General features: G+C 48.1%; 1 protein-coding gene across 1 annotated transcript in view; it reads left to right on the top strand.

Annotated features, from left to right (window-relative positions):
• Positions 1-9,387: 9,387 nt before the first annotated feature.
• Positions 9,388-16,401, top strand: part of ADCY9 (adenylate cyclase 9) — a 122,654-nt gene continuing 115,640 nt past the window's right edge. The window contains exons 1-2 of the mRNA XM_059037423.2: positions 9,388-9,637; positions 9,930-11,665. Of these exons, the coding sequence (XP_058893406.1) occupies positions 9,973-11,665 (1,693 nt within the window). The 5' untranslated portion in view covers positions 9,388-9,637; positions 9,930-9,972. The remainder of the gene's footprint in view (positions 9,638-9,929; positions 11,666-16,401) is intronic.

Here is a 16,401-nt window from a genome sequence, read left to right as displayed (position 1 = left end):
AAAATTTACCATCTGTATTAGTTTGCTAGGGCTGCCATAACAAAGTACTACAGACGGGGCAGCTTAAACAACAGAAATTTAGTTTCTCAAAGTTCTGGGAGCTAGAAATCTGAGATCAAGATGTTGGTGGGATTGGTTTCTTCTGAGGCCACTCTCCTTGGCTTGTAGATGGCTGTCTTCTCCTTGTGTTTCTTCACATCATCTTCCTCTGTACCTGTAAGTGTCCAAATTTCCTCTTCTTAGAAAGACAAATACCATATGATATCACTTATATGTGGAATATAAAATATGACACAAATGAACCTATCTATGAAACAAAAACAGAATCACGGACATAGAGAACAGACTAGTGGTTGCCAAGGGGTAGGGGAGGGATGGAGTGGGAGGTTAGGGTTAGCAGATGCAAACTATTATATATAGGATAGATCAACAACAAGGTCCTACTGTATAGCACTGAGAAACTATATTCAATATCCTATGATAAACCAAAATGGAAAAGAATTTAAAAAAAAAAGAATGTACAAATTTCCTCTTCTTATAAGGACACCAGTCACATTGGATCATGCACCACCCTAATGACTCCATTTTTTTTTTAACATCTTTATTTGAGTATAACTGTTTTACAATAGTGTTAGTTTCTCCTTTACAACAAAGTGAATCAGTTATACATATACATATGTTCCCATAACTCTTCCCTCTTGTGTCACCCTCCCTCCCACCTTCCCTATCCCACCCCTCTAGGTGGTCACAAAGCACAGAGGTGAACTCCCTGTGCTATGCTGCAGCTTCCCACTAGCTATCTAATTTACATTTGGTAATGTGTATATGTCCCTGCCACTCTCTCACATCGCTAATGACTCTATTTTAATGTAATCACCCCTTTAAATAACTTATCTCCAAATGCAGTCATATTCTAAGGTACTGGGGATTAGGATCTCAACATATGAATCTTGAGGGGACAGAATTCAGCCTGTAATGCTACAAACTGCTAAGAAGACCTATAACTAACCATGACTAAGAGTGGGAGGGTCTGGACAGAAAAGAGGGCATCTAGACCTACTGGCTCCTTCCATGGGGCTCCTCCTGCCCCATGATTATGTCTAAGAGAGTGTGTGCGTGTGGCCTCAAATTATGACCCTATTCCCAGAAAAGTGTAAATAAATGGCTATCAAGAGCAATAAGACTCTAGCACCAAAGGCTACTGTGAGTGTGTAAAGAGTTGGCAGTTAGTCAGGAGCACACTTTGCAAATATCTCGGGGTCTTACCTAAGGCTCTGCTGCTCCCTGCACATGAGAGAGCTTGGGTCACTCAGATAGTCCCATCATATCACTGGAGTGGCAAGTTCTCATCACAGCTTGTGTAAGGACCTTGTCATGGAGCATCAGAACATGAAGAATAAATGGGAACAGCAGGGAGATCCAGAGAAAACTCTGCTGGTTGTGTGCAGGCTGGGTGCAACAGCTTAGAGCTTCTCAGTGTGGGTGGTGCTGGAGACTTTCTCCTGGAAGTTTTCTATGTTTGAAAAAAAATTATTACTTATTGGCTGTGCAGTCATGTTATCTGGCTCGCACACTTTCTGAGTAGTGTTAATGCTAGTTTGATACCATCATGTGCCTAAATATACACATATTATCATAACAAGTTTACAGGCTTCTACCACAGTGGGAACGGATGGAGGCAGATTCATTACGCGAGTGTCTGTCACAGGAGGGCTTCAGGGTGAAAGTCAGCAGCACTCCAACAGGGTGGAAACTGCTATCCTTAATAATGGTTTGCTAAGTGAAGGTTTGATGCTGAATGTTGAGATTTCCAGCCTCTTCCCTTCTCAGCTGAGGGGCAGCCAGGCTGGAAGAGCCTTTTCTAGAAAACCTGATTCAGGAAAAACGTGGAAATACCTAGAAGGGAGTCCCCTACAAAACGACCTGGCCAGAACCTTCTGTAGCAATACATGATCATAAGAATCCCCTGGGCTTCCCTGGTGGCGCAGTGGTTGAGAATCCGCCTGCCGATGCAGGAGACACGGGTTCGTGCCCTGGTCCGGGAAGATCCCACATGCCGCGGAGCAACTAAGCCCGTGAGCCATGGTCGCTAGGCCTGTGCGTCCGGAGCCTGTGCCCCGCAACGGGAGAGGCCACAACAGTGAGAGGCCCGCATACCGCAAAAAAAAAAAAAAAAAAAAAAAAAAAAAAAAAAAAAAAAAAAAAAAAGAATCCCCTGGGGAGGTTTGTACTCCTCCCCATCCCCAAACGGTTACCTCAGAATTTCTGAGGATGGGGTCATGTCATTAGTGTCCACAAGCTTCCCAAGGGATTACAGCATGCGGCCGGATCTGAGAACCACTGTATAAAGGGGAGCCTTTTGTTGACAAACCCTGGATTTTTAGTGACTCCTCTGAACTGTGAATGGACCAGACAGGTAAGAAGAGCCTCTAACTTGAAAAAGGCCAAAACAACCAGAAAAAATGGAGATGATGCAAAAGGACATTTAAAAAAATCTATCTTCAGCATCTTCAGAGAGGTGAGAAATTATTACACTGGTGACATGAGAAAAGGATGAGGTTTAAAAGTTCAGAAGACAGAAAAATCCTCGGACAGTAAAACATGACAGCAGAATTATTATTACTGTGCAAGGTTTTTCAAGAGAAAAAAAGGATAGAAAGTAAAACCTCAGTAAAAGATGGAAAGGTGAAGTTGAGGAAATCTCTCAGAATGTTGAGCAAAAAAATTAAAGAGAAAAAAGAAAGTCACAGAGGTGGAAAATAGAGTCAAGAAAATGAGATGAACCATTCAAGAGGTCTGGCATCCAAGTAATAAGTGTTTCAGAAAGAGCAGAGGGAAAACAGAAGAGAGAAATCCTCAAAGAAACAATTCCAGAAAATTTCCCAGAAACGACAAACGTGAGTCTCCGGATGGAGAGGGACCAGCAAACGCCCAATACAGTGGATGAGCACAATGGACCACCACCAAGATCTAGCCTGGGGAAGTTTCAGAGCTACAGAGAGACCTTCCAGAGAGAAAACAGGTTTTATACCAAGAGTCAGAATGGCACAAATGCTGGAAGTCATAAGATGCTTGGCAACTCTACAGCTGTTGGCAAAGTGCTTTATTTCTCTTGGCTTGAGCTCCTTGTCTGTAAAATGGGCATGATGCTGTGTAACCCAAGTTTCCTCAGGCCTCTCTAGAGCATTTAAAAAAGAATAAATGTATTTATTTTATGTATTTATTTTCGGCTGTGTTGGGTCTTCATTGCTGCATGCGTGCTTTCTCTAGTTGCGGCGAGTGGGAGCGGGCTTCTCATTGTGGTGGTTTCTCTTGTTGCGGAGCATGGGCTCTAGGCGCGCGGGCTCAGTAGTTGTGTTGCATGGGCTTTAGAGCACAGGCTAAGTAGTAGTGGTGCACGGGCTTAGTTGCTCCACGGCATGTGGGATCTTCCCAGACGAGGGCTCGAAGCTGTGTCCCCTGCATTGGCAGGCGAATTCTTAATCACTGTGCCAGCAGGGAAGTCCCTCTAGAGCATTTTTAAAACAAAAGTGACCCGATTCGTCCCCTCTCTCACCCGCCCTAGTTAGCATCGATCTCCATCCTCCTTTGGTGTCTGTCCTTGGGGTCTCCAGCAGCTCTCAGCTCTCACTAAAGCTTTGCTCTGGTCTGCTGTGAAGTGGCTGAGAGCCCCTTCTGCCCTTTGCCTTTTGTGTCTACACTGTTGGAGGTGGTGCTAATTGTACCCTGACTTACAGAGTTTGGGAGGAAACTGTTTGTATGAGTTTCTTGGGGCTGCTATAACAAATGACTGCAAACTTGGTGGCTTCAACCAACAGAAATTTATTCTCTCCCAGTCGGGAGGTCAAAAGTCAGAAATCAAGGTGATGTCAGGGCTGCGCTCCCTCTGGAGGCTCCAGGGGAGGATTCTTCTTGCCTCTTCCAGCTTCTGGTGACTCCCGGCCATGCTTGGCCTTCATTGGCTTGTAGAGGCATCTCTCCAATCACTGTCTCTGTCTCCCCATACCTCTCTTCTCCCTGTGTGTGTGTGTCCTCGCCTCTTCTTATAAGGACACTGGTCATTGGATTTAGGGCCCACTCTATTCCAGTATGACCTCATCTTAACTAATTACCTCTGCTAAAACCCCATTTCCAAATAAGGTCACATTCTGAGGTTCTAGGTGAACATGAGTTTTGGGGGTAAACTCTTCAATCCACTACACAGCTCTTATGCAGTTTTTCTCACACTTACTCCAAAGTTCCTCACCATTACCTACAGGGTGGGATGGGAGCAGCAGTCCAGCAGGAGGTGGGCCAGGTGACAAATCTAGTGACAGACACCATGCTTTATCCCCCATCCTCTCTCTGAGCCAAGCTCTTGCTGGGTCAACCAACCTTACTTCAAAATGTGATTGCCCCCAGGACTGGTCCTCCCTGGCCCCATGGTGTCATAAATACGCCCATCACATATTTTAGCTTTGGGTTCAAGCCAGAGCCTCTATTATAAGTGTAGATAGAAAGATCTATAAACTCATAAGCATTACATTACAGTGTTACTTATTCTGCTTACTAAAAGTAATGGGGAGCTCAACTATTTCACATAAATCTTTTTTTAAAAAAAATATTTATTTATTTGGCTACACCGGATCTTAGCTGCCCCATGCAGGATCTTTTAGTTTCAGCATGCCAACTCTTAGTTGTGGCATGTGGGATCTAGTTTCCCGACCAGGGATTAAACCCAGGTCCCCTGCATTGGGAGTGCGGAGTCTTAGCCACTGGACCACCAGGAAAGTCCCCCACATACATCTTATCTCTTTTAATTCCCACATGCATTCGTTCAATAAGGTGTTATTGGGCTATGTACCAGGCACAGCAGGGGTTTAGAATCTGCTAAATTGAAGACTAGATTGAAGACTCCTGGATTATAGAGGAGTCTGCAAGTGATTTTGGTTATCTTCTCTAATCGATCTTCTTTTGTTTTGCCCGGACATCTGATCCTCTGCCAGCGTGAAGGCAGCTGCCCAAGACTTGTCACCAGCCAACAGGATGGAGGAAGTCAATGGTGAAAAAAAATGTGGGTAGATTCCTACAAACTCACCCTCATCAGTTGAAAGAAGAAAGGACTCAAAGCTTGTAATCAAAGCTTGGGACACATGAGCAGGTAAGAGAGGGGAGTCCCTTCTACCAGTGGGTGGTTCTCCAAGAGGATTGCCCACCTGACAACCAAAAATAATGTGGTGCTCCATCCATATGGAGCCAGTCACGGTTGTCACCCCGGTGACTTCTAACAGCTCAGAGCAGAGGTCCTCACTGATCAGGTGATCATGCGTGTGAGGATGGGCGAGGATCACAGGATGGGGCCAGCAAGGCTTTCAGAAAGCTTTTGTAGTTTGTATGGACGCATTCTGATTCACGCTGTGTCCGGGTGGAAGTTCTACACATATCACAGATGGAGAGAAAACCCTGGCAGATCTAGTGGCAACCCGGGTTGGATGGTTGGAGAAAGCATCTTCCCTGTACGTGCAGGTTATCAGGCACCTTTATGCTGGGGGTGGAGAAGAAGGGACCCAGGACCCTCCAGCAACTACCCTCCAGGTCTGGGGGAGAATGAGAATGTAGTTACCTCCTTTGTAGAACTCTCCATCATGTGCAATCTGTCACCAAGCTTAATTAATTTGTCTTTTTCTTTCTTTCTTCTCCCCCTCCCCCTCCCCCCCTCCTCCCCCTTCTTCCTCTTCTTTTTAGCATTATAACAATATTTTATTAGTAATCATCAAATACAGTGTTCAGATTTTCCTGGTTCTCTTATAAAATCTTTTCTAAAATTAATTAATTAATTTATTTATTTTTGTCTGCATGGGGTCTTAGTTGCTGCGCGCAGGCTTTTCTCTAATTGCGGCGAGCAGAGGCTACTCTTCGTTACAGTGCGCAGGTTTCTCATTGCGGTGGCTTCTCTTGTTGCGAAGCATGGGCTCTAGAGTGCAGGCTCAGTAGTTGTGGCGCATGGTTTTAGCTGCTCCGCGGCATCTGGGATCTTCCCGGACCAGGGCTCGAACCCGTGTCCCCTGCATTGGCAGGCAGATTCTTAACCACTGCACCACCAGGGAAGACCTCATAAAACCTTATACAGTTGATTGGTTTGAATCAAGATCTCGTTACCTCAATAAAAAATCAACCAAGGGCTTCCCTGGTGGCGCAGTGGTTGAGAATCCACCTGCCGATGCAGGGGACACGGATTCGTGCCCCGGTCTGGGAAGATCCCACATGCCGCGGAGCGGCTGGGCCTGTGAGCCATGGCCGCTGAGACTGTGCGTCTGGAGCCTGTGCTCCACAACGGGAGAGACCACAACAGTGAGAGGCCCGCGTACCACAAAAAAAAAAAAAAAAATCAACCAAAAAAAACCAGACATAAGAGCTACCTCAACCAATTACAATACATAGGCCTCATTTGGATCTTGATTCCATTTTCTTAACCCGTTCCCTTCCCTTGGCATCTTTCCCAGCTACTACAAGCCCCTTAAAGGCAGAGATGGTGTATCATCGTACGCCCAGGACCTAACACACAGTGCCAGGCACATCGTCCTCAATCCCAAGGGTTTATGGAATGACTCATGCCCTAACCTGGAGATTGAGGACGTTCAACAGCAGGGAATGCTGCCTAACTGCTTCCAGAAGACATACAAAAGAGAAGGAGGGAGGTGGGTATGATCATTCCCTGTGTCTAAAATTCTGACATGACTAATTGATTTATAATGTCAAAGTCACCAGAAACGGTGGGTGGACTGAAATGATTTGCAGAGGTGAGGAAAAGCACAGATAGGCAGTCTTTCAGATTATTGAAGGAGATGAGGAATGGGGAGCTTGGGGTAGCATTAAATGGGGGTGTAAGTGCACAGTTAGCACTGTCTCCAAGGGCTGCCTGTCCAGCTGGGTTGGTCAACAGAGGAGGCAGGGCCACCTGGAAGCTCACAGAGGGTGGTGCCTGGGCCGCTCAGAGCTTCGTTGCTACAGGAGTCTGATCAGGTTTTGAATCTGAACTCTGTCCCTAGCCCACTGTCTGACTTTGGACATGTCACTCTCCAACCCCAGTTTCACATCTCTAAAATAGGGACAATGATATCTACCTCAGAGGATTGTCATAAGGACCAAAAAGGTCACAAGTGAGAGCGTCCAGTGGTTTCTGGCACATTCGCTCAATGTAAGTTTCCTATTATTGTCTCATTGACTGGCTTGTGCCATGCATTCTGCTCTCCTGAACCTCAATTTCTTCATCTGCAAAAATGGAATATGTGAGAGTGCCTGGCACATAGTTGAAGCTCAATAAAGGTTTATTTTTAACTTTTTATGACGTTTATTTTGAAACAATTTTAAAGTTGTAAAAAGTACTAGAGAGTTCCCCTATACTGTACACCCAAGCTTCCCCTCATGTTAACATCGTGCCTAATCATATCAATAGTACAATGATCCAAACCAAGAAATTAACACCTCATAACTCAACGCCATTAAATAAACTCCAGAAATTATTCAAGTTTCCCCAAGATGGCCTTTTCTGTTCCAGGTTCCAAATCAGGATCCAGAGTTGTTGTATCCTTTAGTTTTCTGTGACTTGTGACAGTTTCTCAGTCTTTTTTTTTTGTCTTTCATGACCTTGACACTTTGAATGGGTACTGATAAATAACTTGGAAAAACACTTCTCAATTTGGGTTCATCTTATGTTTTCTCATGATTAGATGGAGGTTATGCACTTTTTGCAGAAAAACCATGGCAAAGACACTGTGTTACTTTTTGGTTTTCTTTTTTCTTTATTGTGGTAAAATACACAACATAAAATTTACCATTTGAACCATTTTAAAGTGTACAGTTCAGTGGCATTCAGTACTTTCACAGTGTTGTGTGACCACCACCATCTAGTTGGGGAACATTTCCATTACCCGCCAAGGAAGCCCCTCACCCACTAGCACTCCCTCCTCATTCCCATCACCCCCACTCCCTGGCAATCACTAATTTGCTTTCTGTCTCGATGGCTTTGCCTATTCTGGACATTTCATATATATGGAATCATACAATATGCAGTCTTTCCTGACTGACTTTTTTCACTTAGCATCATGTTTTCAAGGTTCACCTGGGTTGCAACATGAATCAGCACGCCACTCCTTTTTATGGCTGAATAGTATTCCACGCTATAGACAAGCCACATTTTATTGATACTTTATTTTCTAATTCAACAGTGAAACCCGGCGAGGCAAGGAGGGCGCAGACCCCCATGACTGTCAGGAGGTACTGTGAAGTGTGTGGAGGAGAAGGGTCAGGACTGGTGCCCTGGGGAGCAGAGGACTGTACTTCACGTTGCAGACAATGCTCAAGAGGCCACTGTCACACTGCCATGGGAGTAGCAGACTCTTTTGAAAACTTCATTTGTGGAAAGGGAAAAACAGTTTTTCAGGAGAAGGGGGAGACGACCCAAGGTTGGGAAGGGAAACTCCCTGGGGCTGGAGGAGTTGCTTCTCAGTGTCATCAGCTTTCTAGGGCCAACCACAGCGCCCTGGAGGCCCGCCAGGCTGGGCCAGCAGAGGCTGGGGCTCGGATTGCACTGCGGTGGTCGCCCCAAACGCGCTCAGGGAGGGCCTAGGGCCCCGGGTGACACTTGCTCATTGCTTACGAAGAAAGGGGATCTTCCCTTTAGGCACATGCAATAGTTGCAAACTTCCATTTATAAACAAGGTGTGCCGAGCAGAAGGGCAAACATTTTCATGTCCAAAACGTCACACCCCAGTTGCTCCCTAACTAGCAGATGCCCTTAGGTTTCCCGGAGCGGGTCTTGGGGTGTCGAGCCGCGGGGAACGGTGGTCTCTCAACGTGCCCGCAGTCCCGCAGACCCCACAGTGCTTGCAGTCCGCGCCCTGGATACAGCGCGGCCTCGGCGGAGGGCGGTGCCTCAGCGCGCGGCCCGCCCCCCTCCTGCACCCCTGCCGTCCCGGCGCGCGCACTGTGCGCGTACCCGGGCCCGGCGGCGGCGTGCGCGGGCTGCGCGTGCGCGCTGTGGCGGGGCGAGGGGCGACGCGGGCGCGAGTCTGTCAGTGACAGCGGGAGGGGGAGAGGGAGAGGGCTGGAGATGGTGGCGGCGGCGGCGGCTCTTTCGACATGAGGCAGCGGCATCGTGGGGCTCGGCTGCGGCTGCGGCCGCGGCGGCATCTTTAGCTCGGGAGGCCGCCCCAGGCGTGGGCGGGCGGGCGTCCCGGGAGCGGGCTTTGCGGCAGCGCCGCGCACGGGCCGCCGGCTGAGGGGCCCGCGCCCGCCGCGCCCTGCGCTCGGCGGCTCCGGGGCGCGGGGTTGGCCCCGGAGGCCGGGAGGGCGGCGCGGCCGGGTCAGGCCCCGCTAGACGAGCCGCGCCAACGGGGGCGGCCGCAGCGCCGCGGGATCCACAAACTCGCGCCGGGCCTCGCAGCCCGCCCGCCGCCCGCGGAGCTGCCGAGCGTGAGGGCGCCGGGCACGGGGCGGGGGCGGGGGTCCGGCCGCCGGCCTTGAAGCGGCCGAGGCGCCGCTCTGTGTGCAGCATGAGGGGCCCGCGGCGGCCGCCGGGAGAGCTGTGTTTGCAAGAGCGGCCCGCGGCGTGAGAGGGCTCGGCTGGACTTTCCCTCCGGAGCCGGCGGCGGAGCAGGCGAGTGCGCGCGTAGGAAACGCACTGTGGGCTCGGGCGGCGCTGGACGGGCGCGGGGGCGGCCCGCGCTCGGACCCCCGGGTGTTCCATGTCCGGCCCGGTGGCTGCGGTTGGCCTCGAGGGGGGACGGTGGAGAGGCGCTCAGACATTACCCGGTTGTTGTGAGCAGACGGTGCCTTTCCCAGCAGACCGCCGGGGCCCCCCACTTAGGAAACCGGTGGAGCTCGTGGCCTTCAGGTGTGCGTACCTGCAGGAACAGATCCCAGTGTAACTCTGGTTGTCTCGCTGACAGGTCCTGGTGACCCCGGCCGGGAGGCTTCCGAGCGCTCGGCAACATGGCTTCCCCGCCCCACCAGCAGCTGCTGCAGCACCACAGCACCGAGGTGAGTTGCGACTCCAGCGGAGACAGCAACAGCGTGAGGGTCAAAATCAACCCCAAGCAGCTGTCCTCCAACAGCCACCCGAAACACTGCAAGTACAGTATCTCCTCCAGCTGTAGCAGCTCCGGGGACTCAGGGGGGGTCCCCCGGAGAATGGGCGCCGGAGGCCGCCTGCGCAGGAAAAAGAAGCTGCCTCAGCTGTTCGAGAGGGCCTCCAGCCGGTGGTGGGACCTCAAATTCGACTCCATGAACCTGGAGGAGGCTTGCATGGAGCGCTGCTTCCCGCAGACCCAGCGCCGCTTCCGGTATGCGCTCTTCTACATTGGCTTCGCCTGCCTTCTCTGGAGCATCTATTTTGGGGTCCACATGAGATCCAAACTGACTGTCATGGTAGCCCCTGCTCTGTGCTTCCTCGTGGTGTGTGTGGGCTTTTTTCTGTTTACCTTCACCAAGCTGTACGCCCGGCATTACGTGTGGACCTCGCTGGTTCTCACCCTCCTGGTGTTCGCCCTGACCCTGGCTGCCCAGTTTCAGGTTTTGACGCCCTTCTCAGGACGAGTTGACAGCTTCAATCATACTCGGGCAGCCAGGCCCACAGACACTTGCTTATCTCAAGTGGGGAGCTTTTCCATGTGCATTGAAGTGCTCTTTTTGCTCTACACCGTCATGCACTTACCTTTGTACTTGAGCTTGATTTTGGGAGTGGCCTATTCTGTTCTTTTTGAGACCTTTGGCTATCATTTCCAAGACAAAGCCTGCTTCCCCTCACCTGGAGCAGAGGCCCTGCACTGGGAGCTGCTGAGCCGAGCCCTGCTCCACGTCTGCATTCACGCCATTGGGATCCACCTGTTCATCATGTCCCAGGTGAGATCCAGGAGCACCTTCCTCAAGGTGGGCCAGTCAATTATGCATGGAAAGGATCTGGAAGTGGAAAAAGCCCTGAAAGAGAGGATGATTCATTCTGTGATGCCAAGAATCATAGCTGATGACTTGATGAAGCAGGGGGACGAGGAGAGCGAGAATTCTGTCAAAAGGCATGCCACCTCCAGCCCCAAGAACAGGAAGAAAAAGTCTTCCATACAGAAAGCCCCTATTGCCTTCCGCCCGTTTAAAATGCAGCAGATTGAAGAAGTCAGTATTTTATTCGCAGATATCGTGGGCTTCACGAAGATGAGTGCCAATAAGTCCGCCCATGCCCTGGTGGGGCTCCTCAACGATCTGTTCGGCCGCTTCGACCGGTTGTGCGAGGAGACCAAGTGTGAGAAAATCAGCACCCTGGGAGACTGCTACTATTGTGTGGCCGGGTGTCCCGAGCCTCGGGCCGACCATGCCTACTGCTGCATCGAAATGGGCTTGGGCATGATAAGGGCTATCGAGCAGTTCTGCCAAGAGAAGAAAGAGATGGTGAACATGCGCGTCGGGGTTCACACGGGGACTGTCTTGTGCGGCATCTTGGGCATGAGGAGGTTTAAATTCGACGTGTGGTCCAATGATGTGAACTTGGCCAATCTCATGGAACAGCTGGGAGTGGCTGGCAAAGTTCACATTTCCGAGGCCACCGCAAAATACCTAGATGACCGGTACGAAATGGAAGATGGGAAGGTCACTGAACGCCTCGGCCAGAACGTTGTTGCTGACCAGTTGAAAGGTATGTGCATTTCTTTGCCTTGTCATCTCCCTCCCCAGTCCCATTTGTGTTGGAAAAACAAAACAGTCTCTTTCCCCTGTCAGCATCTGGAGGCAGATCAGTTGTTCTTGGACATCTAATCATGGGGGCATCTCAGGACCAGTGGGACTTTTCCCCCAGTGAGTGAGGTATCACAGATCTGTTCACACCCTGACAGTGCTGACATAGATGACACCTTTTCTGAAGGAAGGAAAACTTTGACAATATGTATCCTGCCAGTTGGCTGTTAATGTTTCTGAGATTCTGGGGCAGGTCTGATGAGTGTTAAGGGGATCGGAGCCCTTCAGTGGTCAAAACTTTGAAGCACCATAAGAAATTGCCTTTGTGATCCATTTGGTCACCCTGGAGCCCCATCAAAATGTTTTTCTATGCCTTTTTCCAAAAATGTGAAGAATAAAACTTTTCTCCTCTCTGGGCCTCACTTTGATGGGATAAGGACGTCGGCTCAGCCCTGCAAGACCCTTGAGAATTAGATGAAATTATGTACCCCTAACTGCACACTGCCTTTTGCCTAATCTCTTTTAAAAAAATGTTTGCATTTTCAGCTTCCATTTATTTAACAATGCTTTCTTATCATGGTATTTGTCTTACCTTATAGACTGCAGCATTTTAGAATATTGAACTTCTCAGACCACCAGGTGATTTGAAAGTTTAGACCCCCTCCCCCAACCCCTCAGATGTGTCCCTGTCTTAAGATCCTTACTGCTATTCTTTATGTTTTCACTGAGCTGCTTCTTTTATTTTACTCTTCTTATTTTCACTTAGGGCAAAAATCTTTGAGGTCTGGGAAATGATGTATAAGTAAGTGGGATCAAAAGTAAGAATTCTAAATAACTAACATCCTCTCCCATCCTTTTTTAAAATTGTCCTTATATTTTACTAAAGTCTTCTGGATTGAGGGGAACATCTATTTTGGAAGTATGTAGAGAAAATAACATTAATTTTTAAAAAGCCAACATTTGTAAAGCTGTATTGTGTTTTGTGGTGCCCCCACGTTGCATAATTACACAGTGAAAAGCCCCAGGGAATGGAATCCTCAGAAGGAGAAGTAACAGCTTAAATCAGAGACAGGAGAAGTAATAGTGTAAATCAGCGTTGGTAAGTGGTTGAGTCTGAGGGCCTGGGTAGATTGTCAGCCTTGACACAGTCCCGTGTGCTCAGTTGATATTTTCTTTCTCTGCTTGTGATCGGAGTTCCATGTCATTTACTTATCTGGCGAGGGTGCTTTATTCTTATCCTAATTTTTCTTTATTCTGTTAATTTTGCCAGCAGTTGAAGAATTTGTGGGTAGAGTAGAAATATATTTTCACATCATAATTCTCTCTGCCTCGAGAGCTTGCAAGGCTACATTGATGAGGTCAGAAACTACACTTTGTAGTTCGCTTAAGAGATTCTGCTGTGACAAGTGTCTTCCTCTGCAGGAGGGTATCTCTTGCTCTGGAGTCTGGAGGTGCCAGTGGAGTGGGGTGCGGATGTAATCCCTGCTTGACATTTTGGCACCTTTGGGATCTGAGTGTCTCAGGCTCTGTCCTCAAGGGTTGTGGGACAGGTTCCAGAGAATGGAGCAGCGCTGTACTATATTAGATTAAGTATGACAATGATAGCAGTTTTGTAAGTGGTGCTTTGAACAGTGTATTACTTGAATTTCAAAAATAAAAACAGATGTAATCATTAAGTATGTCTGGAAATTGCCAGGTCTTTGATTCTTTGGCAGTACCCATTTTTGTTAATTTATGTGTAATTTTATTTTCAACTTACAGATCAAAGGTCTCAAAAACACTGACCAAAAAAAAAAAGAAACGCCAGAATGAGTTTGTTGATTTTTAAGAAAAACTCACATAGTGTAAATTTCATAAATTAACTTTTTCTTTAAATTTGTGTACACTGTATATTTATAAGGAAAAGTTTTAGCACTGGATGGGAGATGGGGAAGGATAGAAGGCTTAGCTTAACCGGTGATTTTTTGGTATGATAGTCTCTCCTTTAACAGTTTCCCTGAGACCATGATTTTTGCTTTATTCGGCACATTTTGAAAACCTCTGGATGGGACCCCAGTAATAGAGCATGTCTACACAACTTCCTGACCTTTTTTGAAACTGCACAGTTCAATTTTCCTGACATTGTACAAATCTGCTTAGTTGAGATGATAGCATAGTTTGTAGAAGACCCTTTTCATACAGAGGGCTAAGGTTGTATACATAAGATTCCTTTTAGCCCATCTTTGGGTTTGTGGCAGTTATTTTTCTCTACGCAGTGTTGGCAGTTAGCTTTTCCTTTGTCTGCTTTTCTGATGTTGGGGTTAAAAATAACCAGTAGAGGATTCTGTAGAAATGAATATCCATTGAATAAACTGGGGATTCCAGCATTAGCCTGGCAGTGTGAAAGGAAGCTGCCGCTCTGTAATTTGTCTGAACAGGCTTTGTGGGAAGTGGACTTTCATCATTTCTGCACATTCACTCACCCTGAGAACATCTTTGTTGTGCTCTCACGGCGCCTGGCCCCGGAGACGCGCAGGTGGAGTCATGATGGTTTGTGACCTGGGGGAGCTCGAGGGTATAAACGTCGTCAAGTCCAGAGATGGGAATGCAGTAGAGAGGTGCACGCACCTGGTGGGTCTTGAGGTCGAGCAGTGGCTTTCCAGGTGGATAAAAAGGACATTCGGTGCAGAGGAGGAAGCATGGGCAAAGGCTTGGGGTTACGTTTCTTGGTGGACTGGGCAGTTTAAATAGTTCATCAGGACAAGGACAACTGCGATTACCTGGGAAGGAGTTTGGATTCCATCCTGTAGGTAATGGGGAGCCACTGATGGGCTTTGAGCAGGAAGCTTGGGTGATCTGATTTGCAATTTGAGAAAGTTTACTCTTTCAGTTCTAGGGAATGTGGGTTGGTGATTAGTGAGCTGTTTCAGTAAATCCCAGGCAGAGGCAATAGTGGCCTGGACCAAGGTAACAACCGTGGTGGCAGAGATGAGGGGATAGATGTGAGCAGTAGTAAGATCAGCTGGATTGGATTTCTAGCCGTATTTAAAAAGATGACAGGGGCAGGCGAGGGGCTTGATTCTTTGAACCAGAAATGGCTTTTCAAGTTTCTGGAATTGACGTGGGGACAGTTTGACATCAGGCATGGGTGAGAGGCCTTTGAAGTTTCTGTGGTGTGAATGGAAAATGCAGAATCAAGTTGTAGAATATGAAATAAGCCAGGAGCCCCTGGCTTGTCCATTCATTCATTCAACAGATGATCTATTTTGTTTTGGGCACATTTCTAGGTGCTGGGGATACAGCAGTGAAAAAAAAACACCAAAATTTCTGCCCTCCTGGTGATTCTGTTCTAATACGATGATCAGACAATAAACAATAAACTTTATCAGTAAAAGATAAAATTTGTATGTGAAATTTTAGAGAGGGTGCCCAGTCACTTAGAGAGAAGGTTGAAAGAATTTTCAGCACAGGACTAGGATTTTGGAAATGATCCAGAAAGTAAGGGGCAATTATTATTAAAGATTAGGAAGAAATAGTCTGATTTGAGTGATGGGAAGAAGGGTCCTTTCACACTATTTGGGACATACCACTGGGCCCATGAGGGTACTGGCTGTTCCCTTCTGTCTTGGGCCACAAGCAAAAAGGTAAGGAGTGTTGTCTAGAACTGTTAGTTTTTCCTTTCATAGGTAGAGAGTCACAAAGAAAGTGAAACTGTCAGAAAATACAGTCATCTTTTCTCTTAAATACTAGGAAGATTAAACGAAGGTGCACAGTCATTCCAAATCGACATCAACACTCATGTATTTGTAGAAGGGAATGTTGGGGCTATTGCATTGTTAGGTGCAGAAACAAAACAAGACTTGCCCCCCAAACCAAGCTTTTAGCTCAGGGGAAGATCTGTTGATGTGCATTGGTAGAGATGGTTACCCACTGGCCACCTCAGTGACCGAGCCCTGCACCATGTGCTGATGTGTGGCACTTGGAAGAGTCCCTGTCTAGCCCCTGTCTGGGTCCACTCCTCAAATTGACAGTGGACAGAAGTACTTGGCGCTTCAGCTTTTGCCAGCAGCTGTCCCAAACTGGAAGTCTGTGCTCCCTGGTTCCCTGCCAGCTACAGCTAGGAGCCCTGGCTACACACTAGTTTGGGGTGCAGTTTGCTTGCTCAGATACACCCCTCGCTTCAACTGGTAGCTTGGATAGCTTGTAACCCTTGCCACGGTAGTGCTTGCCCATAGCTGACCGCTTGGTGTCCACTTTTAAGTCATGTTGAAGAGAAACTCCCTGCTCACCTGCATCCTTGCGCAGACACTCTTGTGTAGGTCGAAACAGCCTCTCGAGTAGCAAGGGGCAGAGATAAGATGAAGCAGAAAATTTGGCTTGACATCTGGGATCAGAGACGACAAACAGCTGTGGAGTCGGCACTCAGGCAGCCTCTGATGACCGTTTATTCAGGCTCCTTCAGACCAAATTATGTGGCTTCCAGAGGAGCACACAGCTGTTAATTCTTTTTTAAAAAATATTTATTTATTTATTGATGGCTGGCTGGCTGGCTGTGTGCGGGCTTTCTCTTAGTTGAGGTGAGCGGGGGCTACTCTTCGTTGTGGTGCGCGCTTCTCCTTGTGGTGGCTTCTCTTGTTGCGGAGCACGGGCTCCAGGTGCACGGGCTTCAGTAGTTGTGGCTCGGGCTCTAGAGCACAGGCTCAGTAATGTGGCACATGG

Source organism: Kogia breviceps, chromosome 14 (assembly GCF_026419965.1).
Source record: "Kogia breviceps isolate mKogBre1 chromosome 14, mKogBre1 haplotype 1, whole genome shotgun sequence".
NCBI classification, from domain to species: domain Eukaryota; kingdom Metazoa; phylum Chordata; class Mammalia; order Artiodactyla; family Physeteridae; genus Kogia; species Kogia breviceps.
The sequence above is the reverse complement of the archived record's forward strand: the minus strand, read 5'-3'. Positions and strand labels throughout refer to the sequence as shown.